Source organism: Squalius cephalus, assembly GCF_949319135.1.
Source record: "Squalius cephalus genome assembly, chromosome: 12".
Taxonomy (NCBI): domain Eukaryota; kingdom Metazoa; phylum Chordata; class Actinopteri; order Cypriniformes; family Leuciscidae; genus Squalius; species Squalius cephalus.
Window position 1 is genome coordinate 9368147 of NC_137133.1, and position 20659 is coordinate 9388805.

Sequence of the window (20659 nt, forward strand, 5' to 3'; positions counted from 1 at the left end):
GAGCTTCTGAAAATGTGTGCCACAAAGTATCATGGCTTTTTGGACAAGGTAGCATGAGTCTACCATGTTTTTTTTTTTTTACATGTACAGTGGTACAACATAAAAAAAAATGCTTCCATGTATTTTTGGTCCATTACCAAGGAATTTCTTGGAAGTACCTTGGAGTACCATGTTAATACTATGGTACATGAATTCTAGTATATGGTATATATGAAAGCGTCAACATAATATAATGTATAATTTATAATATAATAAAATAATTAATTATATTTTATACTATGAATGTAAAATATTGTATTTATATATATATACTATTATTATATTTAGAATTAGATTTTATTTTAGATTTTCAGTTAAGTTTTAGCAATTTTGTAATATATCTTTTTTGCTATATTTCTATATACCTTAATTTTATTTAAAAAAAAAGTCATTTTAGTGTTTCAAATTAAATTATATTTCAATAATAAATTAAAATTAAATAAACACTTTATTTCAGTTTGTTTCTAATTTTCATTTGTTATTCATCTAATATTTATATTTCAGCTTTATTTCAATTACTGAGAGTGATTAAAAATTGTTGACAATAACAAAACTGATGTAAAATTATTCTGTTCAGTGAGATCTTGTAGCATCGGACAACCAATCATAAACTACACAGTGCTTACCTTATTAATTATGTATACGCTATCCACAGTAGCATGTCCTGATTTCTCTGAGTCAGACGTGTTCCTGGGTCAAAATATTTTGTTGATCCTAGAACAACGTTCCTGTCCGATGCTTTAATCCTAACCGTATCCCTACACCTAAACCTAACCCTAAGTTATCCGTAAAATCAGAGGGAAATGACAGGTAGAAGCACCAAAGCCTGTTTGTAAGCCTAAACTTGACATAAACTGTAAACGCGTCCTTCAAATCTGATTGGTTGATAGGAATTTTGTTCCAGGTACTTTAACAAAGATGTGGATCCAGGAACATGTTGCTCTTGGTGAAATCCGGTTCTGAATGCACAGTCACTGAACCATTTGCATTTTGTTTAGTTTCAGCATCTGAGAGAATAATGAAAATGTTAAACTGTGACAACACGTCGTAAACTGTCGTGAACAAGATACCGTACTCTTATATTTTTATTTTGTATATTTGTTTTAACCATGTAATATTATTAGCCTATTGTATTCTACTTTGTGTTATAAAAGCAGGTCATGTGCCCATGGCAAGCTGAAGTCATCTCAAGTCTCTAAAGTTACTTTTACCTAGGGTTTAGCATGGCACTGCATGGGGTAACAATTTCAAGCCCATCTCTCTCTTTCAATTCTTTCTAAATGAACGGATTTGTCTTGGCTGGTATATGTTCAGAGATCATGCACACCTTGCCAATACTGCAAATAAAATTCCTTGAGAGGATCTTAAGGTTGTGCTTTATGCTGAGGTCTGCCCCTGACTCGTCATATTCAATCTGCACTTATTCAAATCAGCTGCAGGGCGGAATGCTAATTTGAGGTTAGTGATATTCACTTGGCAGCCAGAAGGCAGCCGATCCGACGAGAATCCCCGCTCCCGGTCTGATGAGATTAAACGCGTCGGAGTCATTGTGAGGCGCGATTGTCGAAGGGTTCTGATACAGGACCTGAGGTACGGGGGCAGGGCAGGTTTGTATACACACAATTGATCCAGAGTCCTGAGACACTTAAGTCCCTAATCACACATCCACCGGTTGAGCAGCTTTGATGGGTGAAATAAGGGGAAAGGAAAAGGAAAAAGAGCTCAAGGTAATCTTTGTGACTGGATGTCTGAAGATCACATGCGCCAGCATCTCTCTGTGTACCTCCTACAAAAGAACCGATAGCAGAAACCCCACTGTTTTGACAGCTAAATCACCTTCCCCAGCTAATCTATCACTGTGTGCGCACATAAGATCATTGTTTAAAGTGTGAATGTGAACCTGCTTACGTGGGGGTGTATGTTAAATGAGAGAGTGTGAATAGTGCGACAGCAGCTGATCCCCACACTGGTCGTGTGGGAGGGTTTGGGGCTTTGTTTTTGTGTGTGGTTGTGCGTTTGCTTTCTGTAGGTGGCATCTTTGAGGAGGTGGTCACGGTGAGATTGTTGAGCCTTGAAGCCAGAATGCAAAATTACCTTGAGAAAACAGGAACACTTTAAAATATGTTTCTGTTGATTAACATTATAGTTAATGCATAGGTGCCATGAACTATCAATAAACAACCATTTCTACAGCACTGATTAATCTAGGAAAAATATTAATTCAATTTATATAATTGATTAAGTTTATACCATTGCGCATTGTTAATTTATGTTAGTTCATGAAAACATATTAAAGTGCCCCATTATGCTTTTGCGAATATTACCTTTCTTGCAGTGTAATATAGATGTTTGTGAATGTAAAAGGTCTGCAAAGTTTTAAAGATCAGAATGCACAACAATTGAAGTTTTTGTCTCCTAAAAGAAAGATTCAATTCTGAACTGCCGAAAAAACTCGTCGGTAATTAAAGTCTCACTTCACCTACATAACAATGTAACAAATTAGCATAATGCCAGCCTATGGTGTTCATTGGCTGCTTATGAACAATGTCTACTTTGACTCGCCCTCTTACACTAGTTGTAGCTGAGGCCTGGAAGAGTTTGGTTCGTGTTGTCTGCATGTCAATACTCTAAGCCCTGCAAATTCCCTTTGAATGCACTTTAATTGATATGAAATAACTGACACCATTTTTGCTGCTCTCTGTGAATCAAGTGCTGAGGAAGTTTAGAAATGGTAAAAGGTGTTTCATTTCGGATACGTGCTGTAAGCAGTAGACCACTCACAATAGGCTGGACTGTCTGACCAATCAGAGCAGAGTAGGCTCTCGGAAAAAGGGTTTAGAGAGACCGAATGTTAGATGCACAAATCACGACAGTCACTTACAAGCTGCTTTCAAAAGATCAGAGAACTGTGTGCACTGTAAACACAAACAATTCCATCGGTATTAGATAGTCACTTCAGTTGTGCACCTGTCTTTGATTTCATTGGCTTATGTCGCTTATACCAGATAAAACAACTTAAGATTTGAAATGTATTCCCTCTCTAGCTCATTTTTATTTTCTCTCCAAAGCCTAATTTTACTCACTTTTAAAGAGTGTTAAATTTGGACCCGGTTTGGATGCATTGTGTTGCACTGCTGAGGTCATCTGGATGACATAAGTTGACCCCGCTATGTCTGTCTGTCTCTTTCTGCACAGGGTGTGAGCGGTATGTCCGTGGATGAGAAGTCTGAAGCTCCCATGTACGTGTATGAGTCGACGGTGCACTGTACCAACATCCTGCTGGGTCTGAATGAGCAGCGGAAGCAGGGCCTGCTCTGTGATGTGACCGTTCTGGTGGAGGGGAAGGAGTTCCGCGCGCACAGGGCTGTCCTAGCGGCCTGCAGCGAGTACTTCCTACAGGGGTTCGTCACCCAAACTGACAATGAACTGGTTCTCAGCATGCCAGAGGAGGTATGAATAAACACATCCACATTCACAGATTTTAAAAAGTTTTGCTAGCTTGCACATTAATGTTTTAATAATGTATTGCTCAAAAGTTCGGGGTCAGTAAGATTTTTCTTTTTTTTTTTAGATTAATTTTTATTCACCCAGAATGTATTAAATTTATCAAAAGTAACAGTAAAGACATTTATGTTACAAAATATTTATATTTTAAATGCTGTATATGTAGTATTTAAAACAGTTATTTTAATTGTATTAATACTTCACAATATTACTAAAAACATCCCAAAAAAATCTTACCGACCCCAAACTTTAGAACGGTAGTATATGTTATTGGTAAGCCTCACAAGTTAGCTTTTAAAAGTCTGATAGAAAAGGTATTGCTAGGTAAACAAAATTGTGGCATGGTCTTCCATGCATCAGCTTTTTTAATGTATAAGGTATGAAAATGGCTATATGATCACTATACTAGCTTTATACTGTACATAAATGAATGACTATAATTGCCACTCATCACCTGTCTAACTACCATATGGCAGCAGCCATTATTTTCCTCATCTTTATGAGCAATAGCCATGTCTCCCCAACACGCACTCATGCACCTACATGAGCAGTAGTTTGTGTTCTCCCACAGCCCAAAGTGCACATTTATTGAACTAGCATCTATTGCATTAACCCTCCATTTCCACTCTCTGGTTCATGGATCCAAAATTAAGATGCATAGTTTCTTGAAAGCAGAGCATTTGCATAACAAATGGATGCATTTATTATGGTTTCTGTTACGTAGCACAGTAAGAACATAGTGTGATTTTAATGGGATGTACTTGATCCATATCCTCCTTTTAGCCTGTCAAGTACCTATTTAGTGTTTTAATGACGTGTCGTGCATACATTTAAAGTCCGTAACAACTGTTTTAAGAAAGATGTAGCCACACATAAAATAAAAATGTTTAATTGAGGCTGAGTTTTCAAAGAAGCTAAAGTTTGCTTAAGCTAGCAAGCAGCTAGAAAACAATTCATGTAGCTATTGGTAAACAAAGCAAAATTATTAAGATTTTATTCTCTAATACTGATAATAAGGCTTAGTTTAGACACTAATTTCAGATTTGAAAAGTGACTGTAGTGTGACAAGCATTATTTTAGTTAGCAAACCGTGTGTTTCATTAGCATCCCACTGTCTCTGTCCTGACTGATGGCATACTTACTGATTTACCACATTGATGGATAAGAGAATTAAATACTATAGAGTGCAACAGTCTGGTTCCGGAAGTAAAAATTCCATTCATTTTCTCCATAGGGGAATTCATTTTTAACAATAACTTGTTGAAGCCGCCAGTCCACATTATTTGAAGTTATTATTTGATAAAATATTTAACATAGCAAATTCCTGTTAAAAAAAAAACTACATATTTGTGTGCATAAAATGCATATTTTACAATAAATGTAAAATATATTGTTTCAGTATATAACTAATGTCTTTAAATCAATAGTTTCTACATCATTTTTAATTCATGCCATTCTTCATTGTACTTCAAATCAAAGTTTGTAATGTTGTGATTCACCGTTTAGCTGGTTTGGTTCATGACTGTAGCAATCTATACCTCTAGATGTTTTAAAGCAATGTGATTGATTAATTTAATGAAATTTAACCATTAAAACTGTGACCCAAGCCCAGCATTGGACTCCAAGGGCATGCTGGGATTTTGCAATCGCAATGCACATAACCACAGAAATGCATGTACACACACACCCCTGCTTTCCAACTTTTGCAGTGATTGAGTTTTCCACAGGGGTGTTAATGTGACATAAGAACGCCTCCAGTGATGTATTCACACCTCTGCTCCTAAATTCTCTCTCACATGCACATGCTCAGAAGTGGGACACTTGTAATGTGGTTTACGGTGGGCGTCGACCAGTGTTATTGCTAACAATTAACAATTGAAGTTTATTTTTGGTAACTTAGTACTGTGGAAGTAAAATAACATATAAATATTAGATAAACTTACACTTAATTGCCAGCAATGTTTAATATGGGCAATAAAGTAAAAAAAAAACAAAAAAAACTTACACTTAAAAAAAAACTTACACTTAAAAAAAAACTTAGGTGAAAACTATAAATATTGCCTTGACAGCTAGCTGAAATAAATACGTTTGTTGAAGTACCAAAATGACTAAAATTGAAAAATACATTAAAGCCATGTAGAAATATTTTTTTAAAAACTAATAAAAATGACAAAAGCACATAACAAAATTACTATTACTGAAATATAAAAATAAAAGCCAATTTAAAATATGAATAAATAATATAATAAAATATATAAAACAGTAAAATAACAATGCCTATGACAACATTAGTGATGAGTATGTATTTATTATCTATAATATGCCTGTCGAAGAGTATTGGCATGCCCCTGTTCTGTGATTGAGAAATGTTAAGAATTAGGAAGAAACATGTTAACAGGTTTTTCTGTGCAGAAATATAGAGTTAATGCGATTTAATGGATTTCTAGAGACTTCCAGCTAATTGGAACACTTCTTTCATTCACATCTTGCCTCCTCCATCAATTATTCATCAGTCTCTCACTCTCATACTCAGGTGTGAGTGTGAACGAGGAGGGAATTGCGTCTTTCAAAGATTTAAAAAAAAAAAAAGAGTCTGAGGATTTAATAGAGTGCTTATCTTCGCCTCAGATGTGACAGAAAATGTGTTACTGTCTCTTACTATTAATACAGGTAAATGTCATGCATACTCCAGATAAGATCAAAATACTGTTTGTTTTAAGGCGTTTTTCAATAGCACAGAAAATTGAGGAGAATTTCATATTTTCTAACCGGTTTCTTTTAGTAACAGAGCCTTTTTTGTATAATAATGGATGATTTGTTTTGTCATGTTGATTCATAGTCTGCTGCTCTTGAAAGACTCAGGCGGTGTATCTGCTGTGCCGTAAATATGTATAGACTTTGTGCTCCGTGTGTCGTACACATACGCCGCAGCATCCAGTGATTTCAGCACAGCATTCAGGGTTTGCTGAACATCGCCCCCTACATGTCACATGAGGCAAGTGAAGGCAAAGAAAAATGGGGGGTTTAAGCTGCGGTTGGGGGTGTGCTGGTGGGGTGGTTGATGAAAAAAATCCACTGCAGATGAAATGTGAAACAAAGAGCACTGCCACCTCCTTCTCTTCCCCTCTGCAACACCCCCCACATCCACCCCACCCCTCCCAGATGACCTTGTTATTGTTGAGTCGTGGGGACCGCATCGGGTTAGTGACATCATCTGTGTTAGCCAGCGAATGTTGAGCACGGGGAGGGAGAGAGAGAGAGAGAGGGGCTCTTAATCGGCTCTTTGTTGGGAATCAGATCATGAAGAGAGACAGAAAAACAGCTTCAACCCCCTACGGAGATGCAAAAAACCCTGTATTAGACTTCCAGGATTCCAATACGAAGAGATCCATGAAGAAATCACTGTCTGTACATTCTGCCATGTCTTTACACAAAGAGATTTTCTTTGAAGCTTTTTAATGCCTAAAAAATTAATAATGCATAGGTCGTATTTTTACGTCTTGGGTGTGATTATCAGGTTAATATGGTTGTTATGTCAGTAGTGGTTATTATTTGACTATCACAATAGAGGTTTTGCTTTGATGACGGTCTTGGATTCCCTCCAGCCACAGTCATTAGGAGACAAACCGCACATTAGATCAGTGGTTTTCTAATGGTTTCGCTCTTTTACAGATTTTATATTGGACAACTAATGGCAACCCAACACCGTACCAAAATAGTTTTTGAACAAAATTGACATTTGAATTCTATTAAAATGATCATGACCTGCATAAGGCACAACAATATGCAAAATTGTTAACATGACATAGGTTGAGGAAATTAACAAGTGATTTGCCAGTCTAACACATGGAATAAACACTGGGCCAAATATTTTCTTAGTATTAATTATTACCAATTGACATATGAATTTGCATCAAAATACCATAGAGTTTGATTGCATTGCCTTTGTCTACATTAAAAGATAATGGAAGCTTTTTCTTCCCTTTTAAGTTGATAAGCCTACTTATTTTGCGAGCTTATTTGCATACATGATTACTTACATATTTTTTAATTTGTTTTATACTTATGCAAGCAAATACATTAACACAGTAACAGAAAAAGGTGAACCACTCATAAAATGAATGGTTGCTTGGTTACTCATTCATTCGATTGGCTTCATGTAACTCCAATTTTATTGCAGATCTGAAATATATTGAAATTTAATCTTGGTAAACACTTTCAGAAATTTTGGTCTGCGCTTGTATTGTAGTTAAAATGCAAATTAACAACATAAAAATAACTACCAGTGGGTGTTACCAAGATAGCAATCTACCAGTTAGATACTCAGATGGGTGTGAATCGGTCTTATTAGCTGGCGCATTAGCAGTCGAGCGCTGTCAGCACCCTATAAATGGCCAATCGCCACATGATGAAACCGTTCGTTAGATCTTTCTCTGTCAGCTTATATCTCTTTTAGTTTGTTCTTCATCTGTGAATAAGACACAGTTCAGCATAAACAGTATTAAATGTGACTAATTTTCAAGGGAAACTGATTCACTTCTCTGTTCCTCTATTATATTCCTTAATCATATAACTTGTCGTACCAGTGTAACCTCTGCTGATTCAAGTAATTCTCTCTTCTGTATTATTTTGCGACACCACCCAGCTCATGTTTTCATCCCTGTTTCATCTCTGTCTGTCTTTTTTTCCCCCTCACTGCTCCTCTTGTGACTCATGCATTACTTTCGAGAGTTGTCTTAAAGCTGTCATGTAATAAAACCATCATTCAGTGCACTCTATGTCTTATTATGCACAGCTCTCTTGAATACTTAGTTCTGGTTGGTTAATCACATCATCCAGTGGTCCGATATGTTCTTATATTTTTTAATATAGTGCAACAGTCGGGTTCCAGATGTAAACATCCCATTTATTTTGAATTGAACGTCAACTTACAAACCTTTAAAAAAAGACCTACTGTGAACTATGATTTTATGAACCATTGTTGAAGCCATCAGACAGCATTATTTCAACAAATTTTTTAAACAGTCATTTAAACAGCAGAATTCCTGATGAAACACTGCATTACCCATAGTTCTGCAGAGAAATCTCCACCAATCACAAAACGACAGCAGAAGAACACTTTAGTGCCCACACACTGGCATGAAGCACTGCAAATGCTATCAAACTATTTAAAGATTTCTATGCATAATATGCATATCTGTACCCCTTTTCCACCAAGGCAGTGCTGGTGCCGGTTCGGAGCCGGTGCCTACTTGCGAACCAGTTCTTTGTGTTTCGACAGCCAAAGAACCGGTTCTCGGCCAGGAAAATTGGTTCCAAAGCGGCACCAACTCTTTGCTGGACTAGAACCGTTCTTTTACCACGTCATGCTTATGTCGGGGGCTGGGGGCGGGGTTATTGTCGAACTTCTTCTCGAACGTAACCTCCGTCTATAGTAATCCAGACAAGCAGCACAAATGTGTTCTAAACGTCTTCTTCTGACCCCAATATAGGATCGCAATGCCAGGAGAAACATTTGCAGAAAGACGATGTAGTCCGCCATTGTAATGTAGCCTATGGCAACGTACACAGTGACGTAACAACGTCGTTCGCTGGGCTCTCTAGTCAGTGGAAAAACAAACAGGTTCTGAGAAGGTTCGAAAGTTGAACCAACTTTGAACCAGCACCAGTTCCGAACCAGTTCTTTTTTGGTGGAAAAGGGGTATACTGTAAGTCTGTAAATTCTGTAAACCAGTAGTTTTATATTGCCCCATCATTTTAATTTGATTGTCATTTTAAAATGCTTCATGGATTGTAGTTCTTTCCCTCATTAAAACCGTAAAGTACACAGTCTTGTACCTTTTTGTATTTTTGTCCAGTTTTCAAATGATTTTTTTGATTCATATCAGGTTTGTAATATTTTGATTCACCTCATAGCTGGTTGGATGGGTTCAAGGCTTATAACTCTTTAACGAAGACTTTTTTAAAGCCCTATGGGAAAAAATTATGTGAAAAATACTTCAATAACCAAATAATATCTTGTCGCACTGCAGATTTGCTCACTCTTGTTTCATGCAGACGCTACTGGCGACATCATTCCTCTCATGGACATTCCTCCCAAATGACCTCAGAGGACTCCGTATTTACTATTACTGTTATAATTTTGCAGTGTTAGTCCAAAGCTCAAAATACTCCACTTGTCAGTGTCGCTACTTCTCGCAGAGCTGTTATAGCGAATTGTTTTGTACATTGTAATGGACTACTTTTTCTTAGCAGAAGCTTTTAGATAGCATGCAGGTAATATTATACAATAAATTAAACTAAAATCAATGTTTTATGTCCACTTACGTATTTATTTGGCGAGTAGCTGTATAACAAGCAGGATAACGTACAGTCATTAGCCCATCATTAGAGAAAGCCTCCTCGTGTACAACATCCCTTCTACCTGTTTTCCATTTTCTGTTTTTCGCAGAGTACAATTTATTTTAATGCAGTCCTTCAGAGCTTGATTGGACTTGACTATTGATGTATTCCAGTGTGTGTGTGTGCATAATCGAGTCCCGCAGCTGTGCACTGCAGCTGTGTCACTGTGATTCAGCATTGCTTTAGACAGCCAGTGTCGGTTTGTGTCTATGTTTATGTATGTCTGTCTCGGGTAGTCTGATTCAGCATTAGTCTGTACAGCGACCTCAAACCACCTCCTGTTATAAAGTTTACAGTCCTCCACATGGAGCCACTTGTGAACAGCAACCACATGAAATTCAGCACCATTGCAACACTCTCAAACCCAAATATATACACACACACATTCACTGCAAAATACACATTCATCAAAACACATAACTAATCACAACCCCTACTAGATTGAATTGCAAAATATCCTCATTCCCCAAAACCTGAAGGGCCTTCCTTCCTTCTGAAGGGGGTCGTTCCATTTCGGCTTGGAAAAGAGATTTCCTTCTCTTAAAAGGGTCCTATTATGCTTTTTTCACTTTTTCAACTTTAGTTAGTGTGCAATGTTGCCATCACAGGAATAAATTGGACATTTTAACATATATTCATACATAATTGTAAACGTTAACATATTCAAATAGAAAACTTTTTTTTTTTTAAAGACAGCGGCTATTTACACTAAGTGCAAATAGCGATAGATGCTATTTACACTGTGTAAATAGCAACTAGATTCTATTTACACTAAGAGAAAATAGCATATTTTACAAATAGTAAGTACAAATAGTGATTGCTGTTATTTACACTAGGTGCAAGTAGCAATAGATTTTAATTACACTAAGTGGAAATAGCAGCATTTCTTAGCGATCTGCTATTTACACTAAGTGAAAACAGCGATAGATTCTATTTACACTGTAAAAAAAACAGTATTTTCAGTGGAAATAGTAGTTAGATTATATTTATACTCATAAATAGTGGCAGATACTATTTGCACCTCCTTGTTGTTGTAGCCTACATTAAACGGTATGCAATAATTATATTAAAATATTTATTTATTAAAATTATTAAATGGATGCCGCCTTATTGGGACAATAAAGCCCTCCCTAAACCTACCCCTAACACATAAACACACGTTAGACACTTTATTTCCACCATTTATCGAATATTTTCTTCATTTTTTTATTGAAAATAAATGCCTTTCCGATCTGATATGTGATGGGAAAAGTGAAGTAGAGCGAATTCCTCAAAAAGTGGATTCGAACCTCGGGTCGATTTGCATCAAAATGTTCTGCCATGCGCCTTACCCCTATACAATCTAGTGTCTTCTGTAATTTGTCTGCCCCAACCAGACGTCAGTAGGCTAAGTTAGTGTAAATAGCATTTGCCAACAAGGTGGGCTATTTGCACTTAGTGAAAATTGTAATAATACATAAACTAATATATATATATTTTTTACATTTCAAGTTGTATAAATTAATGTAAGCTAAATATATTATGAATGAAAATGAATTAACAATAAACAATAGTATATTTATTTAATTATTTATAGTAATAGATCTAACCTAAATGAATACAAGTATAAATATGTATTGTTAATTGTTAGTGCATGGTACCTAATGCATTTCTTTTTCTAAAATGTTGCCAGCCATCGTTTATTGGTTTACTTTTACATGTTCTTTGTATTTTTGTAGAATTATATTTTTCTGCTTGTTTTTGCTACTGAACTTTTATAACTAAATTGCTGTGCTACTAGCAGCATCACAATACTAATATTACTGTTTCCAAACAGATTTCTCAAACACCCCCCTGTTGGTTATTAGTTGGACCACATCATATACAGAAAATGTCACATTTGAGAGAAAGGCTAAATGTTTAACAGGTGCTACGGTTAATTGGTGATATACACAAACATAGTGAGAGGCTTTTGAGCAGGTCAGGACCTGGCTGGGACGGTCAAGGGGTAATCCTGAGGGATAGAGCAGGTCAGAGGGGAAATAACAGACTACATAAATGCCATCACGAGACTATCACACATTTGCAGCCTATCATGCAGATGGAGGGAGATCTGTCTTCTATCACAGCCGGGCGGGGGGGTTGGGCTGCGAGGGAAAGCCAAAAAGAGAGGAAGTCCGTCTGTTAAATGGAAATCTCAGTTAGAAGAGGAATAATTCGAGAACAGGGAAACAAGAGTGAAAGAGTCTTAAAGGCCAAAAGACACAGCGACGTCTAGCTTTTAAAGACAGAGAGGTCATGTCCTTTTCTCTGTCTGGTTGTATATCGTAAACCTCATTTTGAGAGGATTATCCAGTAGAGTATCTGATTTAATCCATCGCACTATAGGGAGGGCTAACTCTAAATCTGTCAAGTGTTTACCGTCTGCTTGTGACTTTGTGTGTGTATATGAGATGTTATACAGTGGACACAAAATGAATTTGGGCACCTTAGACACACGTAAAATCTGTATCTGAAAACAAATGTTGCAGAATTAACTTAGCTATTTTTCCAATTATTTTTAACCAACTGAAATGGTGTGTGTGTGTGTGTGTGTGTCTGTGTCTATGTGTGTTTGTGTGTGTGTGTGTGTGTGTGTGTGTGTGTGTGTGTGTGTGTGTGTTAGTGTTTGTGGGGTTTTTTCTTGGTAAAACCCTACTTTATGTGGACCATAAGGATAGTAATGCCAGAGATGTTTGACCTTGGCATTTTTTTATTTATTTTTTTCCGTTAAGGTTGTGTTTAGGGATATAGAGTTAGGAGATATATACAGCTTGTATAGGATAAAAATCATTATGTCTATGGAAAGTTCCCATAAAACGTAAAAAACTCAACGTGTGTGTGTGTGAGAGAGAAAGAATTATAATTAGCTGTTTGTGGGTCACTGATGTAAAAGATGTCGACAATAAACAAAAGGAAGTGAAATTGAAAGGAAAGACTTTTTTTAAAATTAAAAATGAATAAAAATGTTCCTTTAAATGAACTTCTTAGAAATGAATTGTTCATGTCTTTTCTATCAAAGTATCATGTCCTGTTTTTTTCTGCATGTTGTTCACATAATTGTGATTAATGTGGACAAAACCTTTCAAATATATATATATATATATATATATATATATATATATATATATATATATATATATATATATATATATATATATGAAGAGTTCAGATGCAAAAGCCTCTAAGTGCCATCTGAAATTTTCTTCTAGAATGATCATTTTTATCAAGCTTGTATATTTAAATTCAGTAATTTCACTTAAATGGCAATGAAAATTACCTATATTTATATTTATATTAAAAATAATAGTAATAATAAAACGTTATGCCGAATTTTTTTTTTAAAGAATTTTATTATATTACAGAGGTTGTTTTTCTTCATTATGATATCAGGACAGTCATATCACCCTGACATTTTGTATTTTATGCCTCAAAAAAGAAATACAAGCTCATCATAAAAGAGGAGTATTCACATCACATCAATGTAATTAATAGTTAAACCAAAAAAAAAGAGCATTGAGCCTTACATTATCCTTTCATTATCCATTCTTACTTTTTATGCAGCATTAAAATTCTATTACATCTTATTACATGTGGTTTTTGTGGCATATTTGAAGGTCTGTGTTTCAAAGCCTACTGAACTGCCTTGCTCAATTTAGTGTTCGAACGTTCAAATTGCCTATAATGATGGCTAAAAATGCTGTCTCAGTAGGTTCTAAAGCACAGTCAATAAATGCCCTTACCGTAGCCCCGCATATTCCAGTTCAGCGTGAGCCGTGACTTTGTGCTGCACCGCGGCTCATTTGATTGTGTCTGCATGTGGAGTTTAATGTCAGGTTAGTCAGCAGATTTCATATCGCAGGCGCCCCGTCTTCAGTAGAGGTTTTGTATTTTTTCAGACACCCTGTACACCCTGCATTCGGATCTTTGCCTCATTAACATTCATGACATGCAGGAATTTGGCGGAGCAAATTTACATAAATTAGCCGTCTCTGCTACTGAGAGGGGAAAGGCAGAATATCAAAGAGAGAGGGAATGAATGAACGAGAGGGCAGGTGTGATGGGTTTATAGCATTCTGCAACCTTTTCATGGAAGGAAACGCTTGGCACAATTCCCGAATAGTCAGGAGTTGTCAGGATGTATGATACACAATTCATGTAATTTCCTGCTTTGTAACAATATGACCCTTTTGAGGCCCAGTGAGGGAGAATAGTCTGTAGTCGGAATTAGCATAAATGTCCCAGATCTGTCGTGGAGATAAATTTGCTCCTTTGTCTGTTTCCCACATAATAAATGTTGTTAACAGGTCCAGTGGCTCATATGTCAAAGTCAGTCCCTTAATGAGCTGCAATTGTGCTTTATTTTTCCTCTTCTGTGAGCACATTTTATCTTCTCTTTTGTTGTTTGTATTCGTAGTGCTACGCGGCTAAAGTGATAGTTCACCCAAAAATGAAATTCGTGTCATTTACTCAACCTCATGTCAGAATTGTGAACAAAATCACTTTTAATAAATCGGTTGTTTCAATTCACAAACCTTTCTGAATGGTTTGTTCATGAATGATCATTTTCAAACTGAACCAGTTTTTAAGTTCAACTCACCGACTCGATGGTCCAGTCACAACGGTTAACAGCTCACTGAAGGGAAAGATTGTCTTAACAAAACAGACTAAATGTTTGTCTATTTTAATAGTGACATGAGGGCGAGTAAATAATGAATGAATTTTTATTTCTTAGGCGTTATACCTTTAAGCCTTTGTCTCAGACCATATCACCCATCCCCCATCCCATTTTAATTCTAACCCCTCCACCTTTTTATTCCTTCTGTTTTTCACATTTTCATGCTCTTCATTCTCTCACTCTCTTTCCATCCATTTTGCCTTTCTTCTTTCTTTTTGTCCACACCCCTCATCTCTCTTTTCATCAGGCTGATGGTGTGTGTCGTAGAAACACTTGTAGTAGCAGTCACAGATGGTGCAGCCGATGCTGCTGATGTCAGCTGAAAAACACATTTCAGCACTTTTTCCCCCAGCAGAGAGAGCTGTTTGTCAGCCGTAGCCTCTCCATACCTTCACACCCCCAACATCACTGTCTCTCTCCACTTTCAATCACAATCTGGAATGTCCAATTGGATCTGAGCCCATTAGAGAGCACTACAGCTGCATAGCTTGAATATACAAATGTAGGTATTTTTCCGCTTTTTGATGATGATCAATATATTTTCTAATTATCTATGTATTTGTTCCTTTTTTTTTTTAGCCAAGGACATTAAAATGTAACTTAAACAGCAAAAATGAACACTAAAGGAAGAATAAATTAACACTATACCGAATCAGTTTCAGTTAAATGCTCCAATATAACAACAGCAATATTCAGCTACATTTTTACTGAAACATTTTAATATATGAAAATTCTTATGCACAGAAACGTTGATTTAAATGATTCATTTAAACAGTTCATTCAAATTGACAATTTGAACTGATTCTTGGAAATGAATCGAACTCTAATTGCTGCTGAATCTTAAATCAGAGACGTGATTAAAACATTGAAAATAACGGAAAGAAGAATTGCATCAAAATCATCCGTAATGTTTAATTTGTATATCTCCAACTAAATGAATATATTGTGAGTATTCACTAATTTAAGGGTTTTGATTGATAAGGCTGCACTGACTGCTTTAACCATTAAAAAAATCCACTGTATGTTTGAATGAAATCTCTCCCTCTTTCTGGTTACTCTTTTCTCTCCTAAGTGGACACTCTTCCTATCAAAGAGCCATGATCATCCCATTCACACACATGCACACTACATGCCATCCTCCCCCACACCCATACACACTGTACACACACATACAATACACACTAGCACACCATCCCCCACAAAGATTACGAGTCAGCAGCTTCCTCTCAGCAGTGACTGATTGGCGCTGTTGTGTTGCCAGCAGGCAGATGAGCCTCTCTCTCTCTCTCTCTCTCTCTCTCTCTCTCTCTCTCTCTCTCTCTCTCTCTCTCTCTCTCTCTCTCTCTCTCTCTCTCTCTCTCTCTCTCTCTCTCTCTCTCTCTCTCTTCTCTCTCTCTCTGTCTGTCTGTCTGTACTATAATGCGTCTACTGGACACAGACAGCCCCGGATGACTCAGTCAGTAGTCATCAGTTTTGTTTGTGTGCATATTTTGTGGATGCTTTAGAATCCTTTGTTTGTGTATGATTGCATGAGTATATCTGAAGGAGATGGAAATTAAATGTGATCTATCCATTCTAATCCTTTCTTAAGATTTGATCTGTTCTTCATTCTGCTCTTTGTAGAATGGAAGTCTATAAATTTGAAGATTATCATACATCACTATACATATCTCTGGAAAGCATTTCACAGTCAAATGTTTTGTATAATGACAACCAGTTTACTGTTTTCCCTGGCAACCAATCTCCTATAACTGTGCTTGTTTCATGTCTTTATATCATTCTGCTGTATCTTTCTTCTCACATAGAACAATCATTTTGACTCAAATCAGTGTTTCATGAGCATTTATTTATTTATTTGCAAAAAAAAAGCCATATAATAAGGAGGATAATGTACAGTCAGCTGATCATTATAACAAAATAATTCCCTTCAGAAAGATTCTGATCAACCTGTCTGGGTTTATTTTGAGTTAATATCCAGGTGACTGTAAATTATGTTATGTTAGAGGAGAGAAAATATTTCTTACTTTGTCTCTATTTCAAATTTACATTTAAGATTAAAGTTTCAAAGCAGAACCAAAGCCAAAAGTTTAACACTGTGCTTGTTCTGCTTTTCAGACACTGGCTTTTCCTTCTTGAAATATACAGATATAGTTGATTATTAATACAGTTAACATTCAAATGTGTGGGTTTTTTTAGACTTAACTGAACTATTGCATTTCCTAAAAAGTTTTTACAGGAAAGAAGGCTTGAAATTGTACTACAGAATTCTTGGAATGTGCACTTTTGTGTTTGACTTTGCTATAATCAAGAAGACGTCAGTTTGCTTAATCAGGAGTCTGTATGTTGTGTGTGTCTAATTTGTTTCACATTCCCCACACTATAGTAATCAGCTGTGTTTCAACTCATTGTAACAGAAAAAGCCCTTTTAACCTCAGACTTGGGTTTTCCCTCCATGCCTTGGCCATGACTCTAAATACAATCCCCATGTTTTTTTCCAAATGGAAAAATCTACTAAACAAATTCTATGGTTCTGGTTTTATAGTAGGAAAGAGATAATCTGCACTCCCTTCTAACCACAAAAAAAAAAATCTGATGATAACATCTATGAAGAGTTAGCAGTTTGTTCCTATCAACAAAAGAAACAAACTCATAGTAAACATTGTCTTGTCCTCATTCATTGAACATAAAGTGTTGATCTCATTCCCTCCCATCTATGAGCACAAGTTCACTTGTGCTGTTGAGCACTTTACGTAATTGAGGGAGAAGAGAGAGCGCATTGTGGACTGAACAATGCTGACCCAGATCAAAGTCCAGCCATTGTAATGTGTCTGAGAACGAAGAACACAACACCTACATCGATGTCTGTCCATGACGTTTTGACTCCAGCATAGCACAGGCAGAGTCTGACTCACAGTCAGAGAAAGAACACAATTTGAATAGCTGTTTGGGCATCTAAAGCTCTTGTGAAATGATTTGAGTTACTCAGCTGCCACAATAAGAAGTCTTAAATTATCTTCATTTGGAGGCTTTTCTCTGCAAATAATGATAAATATGATAGTTTGCTTAATTTGATTTATTAATTAGCAGCATTCCATTCAAATTCTTTATTTGATTGACAGCTCTAGTTTACAGGTGAGACTAGAGAGTTATAGAACCTGTGTTTACAGGTTCCACAAGTTGCTTCACACCTGTGAAAAGAAAACCTGTGAGCTTGGGTTATTATTTTTTCCTTGTTTAGATTCACTTACTCATATGCCCTTACAGCGCAAAGACCACAGTGGGCCAGCCAAGCTTTTGCAGGCTCAGGCATTTACCTAATTATCTAGCATTAGGTCAAATGGAAAGCTTCCATATCTGTCTGTGTCTGTCTCTCTCTCTCTCTCTCTCTCTCTCTCTCTCTCTCTCTCTCTCAGCAAGCTCGGGATGGCTGTAGTAGGGATAAGGCTGTAAGAGTCCTAGAGCCTATTAGGCTTTAAGGTGCCTCACCTGAGGGATTGAAGTGAAATTATACTTACAAACCTGCATGCTTCTACCTGTTGCTGCAATATCATTTGCAACAAACAGGGGGCCAAGATGAACCTACAGGGCTGACTTGAGCAGAGAGTGGAATGTCAGATGTCTTTGTTACATAAATGAGGCTGGTCTCTTGACCTTACTGCCAGACTCCACCCTTTCACTTTTTATTTCCCGCTGTATAGAACGTTCGGTGCTGACCTGATAAAAGATTAACTGGCACTTTACAGTGTTTGTTTACGGTCATTTGACCTGTCTAGTTCTCTCAACACACTCCAAGTGCCTTGAACAATAGCAGTGCTGATGGTAACATTGGCAATTTCCCGTTTTTTCTGTGTGTGTGTCCGCAGGTCAGTGCCCGGGGATTCGCTCCATTGTTACAGTTTGCCTATACGGCTAAGCTGCTGCTCAGCAGAGAAAACATCCAGGAGGTCATCCGCTGTGCCGAATTCCTGCGCATTCACAACCTGGAAGACTCCTGCTTTCGCTTCCTGGAAGCCCAACTGCGCAGCGAGGAGGATGGCCTGCTCCTGTGTCGCAAGATGGCGCCTGAGAGCAATCACTCGGAGGATGAGAGCATGCAACCTGAGTTGCTGACAACAACGACAACTGCAGTGACCCTGTCCGGTTCTCCACGCTCTCGTCGTTGTGCAGAGACCCTGAACTCCTTGCGGCGACCAGACCATGAGCAGCTGGCGGCAACGGAAGATTTCGCTGATGGGCTGATGGACTTTGAGCGACACGGCACCTCAGACCTGCCACGATGCCCTAAGTACAGGAAGTACCAGTGGGCATGCAACAAGCACAATAACGACGCCTCCTCACACACCAGTACCTCAGGTTTTCCAAGCACATTCAAGGAGATGAGCAGGCCAGCAGTGATGCAAATCAAGCAGGAGCCACGCAGCGAGGAAGAGTCCATCTCGCTTTGCCTGTCAGGGGACGAGCAGGACGGAGGTGAAAAGGACGGTGTGGCTGAGATGGAGCTGGATGATTCCATCGCAGTGGACCAACCAAAAGGCAGCAACAAGTCACCGACCTGCCTAAGAACTATTTTCAGTAAGGACCTGCCTAGCACACCCCATGAGCTTTTTGTTAACAGACTCATCAATGCCCAGGATAAAGGAACCACTCAGGCAGACCACAAAAAAGACTACAGGCCTTCGCTTGGCAATGAGCTTGGCATGCCTGTGGCGTTCCCCAAAGACGCTGATGGTTTCCCACCAGGGCTTTCGTTGAAGTCGAGTTCATGCGATGGTGTGTGCAAGCAAGAGGTGGAGCTGGACCGTCGCAGTGTCATTTTCCCCCCAGGGGCCTGTGACCGACTGGGTACTCCCACCCACTCCCATCCCAGCGGAAACTCATTGGAGAAGGAGCTCTCAGAACACATGCCAAAGGGATTGTGGGCCGGCGCCAGCCAGTCCCTCCCCAGCTCCCAGACCTACTCCCCCAGCACCATAGCCAGTGACCCACCCCTGCTTTGCCGCCAAAGGCCCAATACCAGCTGCCCAGTGCCAATCAAGGTATGCTCTCGATCGCCCCCTTCAGAGACCCGCACCCGGACCTCCAGTTCCTGTTCTTCGTATTCTTATGCTGAGGACGGGAGCGGCGGGTCCCCCTGCAGCCTTCCACAGTTTGAGTTTTCATCCTCGCCTTGCCCCAATGCGACACGGTGTCTCACCACTGACCCGCAGGAGGCAGGCGGTGGGACAGATGCTCTCTTCACACGGGTCCGGCCAAAGATAAAGTGTGAGCAGTCGTATGGAACCAATTCCAGTGATGAGTCAGGGTCCTTTTCGGAGGGGGACAGTGAATCATGTCATGCTCGAGAGCAAGGCCCTGAGGTGAGTCTTACCAATTTCTCTCTCATGTGTTTACCTGTTGTCTATTAATTCCTTCTAAAAGCACACTTTGCATCTCATACCCTAGCGTTCATTCATGCAGAAACCAATTAGATGTGCACGCTGCCCTTATGCTATTAGAGACTTTCCCTTTGACTTTCACTGATTCACTGAATAGAGCTACTGACTGCTAATGGACCAATGAACACTGTAATAATTTTCATGTCTGGGCTGACATAAACGGAATAACTGCAATGATATTACTCTGACCTTTTGTGTGTTGTCTAGGGAAGACTAATGTAGTAGTATACAGCAGAGAGGAGCAAACTCAATTTGACAATAAAGTCTGGATTCCTGTTGTGTAAAGAGAAAACACAGTAACTACACACTTTATCAAAATTGAGCTAAGCCTGGAATCGGATCTCCCAGACAATGACCTGTCCTGTAACAGAAGTGCTTGTCTTACCTCTGCTCAGATTCTGAGAAAGTGTTAAAGGATAGTTCACCTAAGGTTTTTGGGTGAACCATCCCTTTAAAATCGTTCAAATCAAAATTCAGTCAAAACATTTGAAACCATTTTTCTCAAGTCTCATTGTTTTTCCCTTTCGTATGGCAGTGTTCAATGCAACAGAAAGAAGCATTGGAAATTAAAAGTAAAACCGGG

General features: G+C 38.1%; 1 protein-coding gene across 7 annotated transcripts in view; it reads left to right on the forward strand.

The window, feature by feature from the left end:
• Positions 1 to 20659, forward strand: part of bach2b (BTB and CNC homology 1, basic leucine zipper transcription factor 2b) — a 103865-nt gene that overhangs the window by 68535 nt on the left and 14671 nt on the right. For all 7 annotated transcript variants that reach the window (XM_079888329.1, XM_079888331.1, XM_079888334.1 and 4 more), the window contains 2 exons: positions 3235 to 3489; positions 18505 to 19998. In XM_079888329.1, coding sequence (XP_079744455.1) covers positions 3235 to 3489; positions 18505 to 19998 — 1749 coding nt within the window. The remainder of the gene's footprint in view (positions 1 to 3234; positions 3490 to 18504; positions 19999 to 20659) is intronic.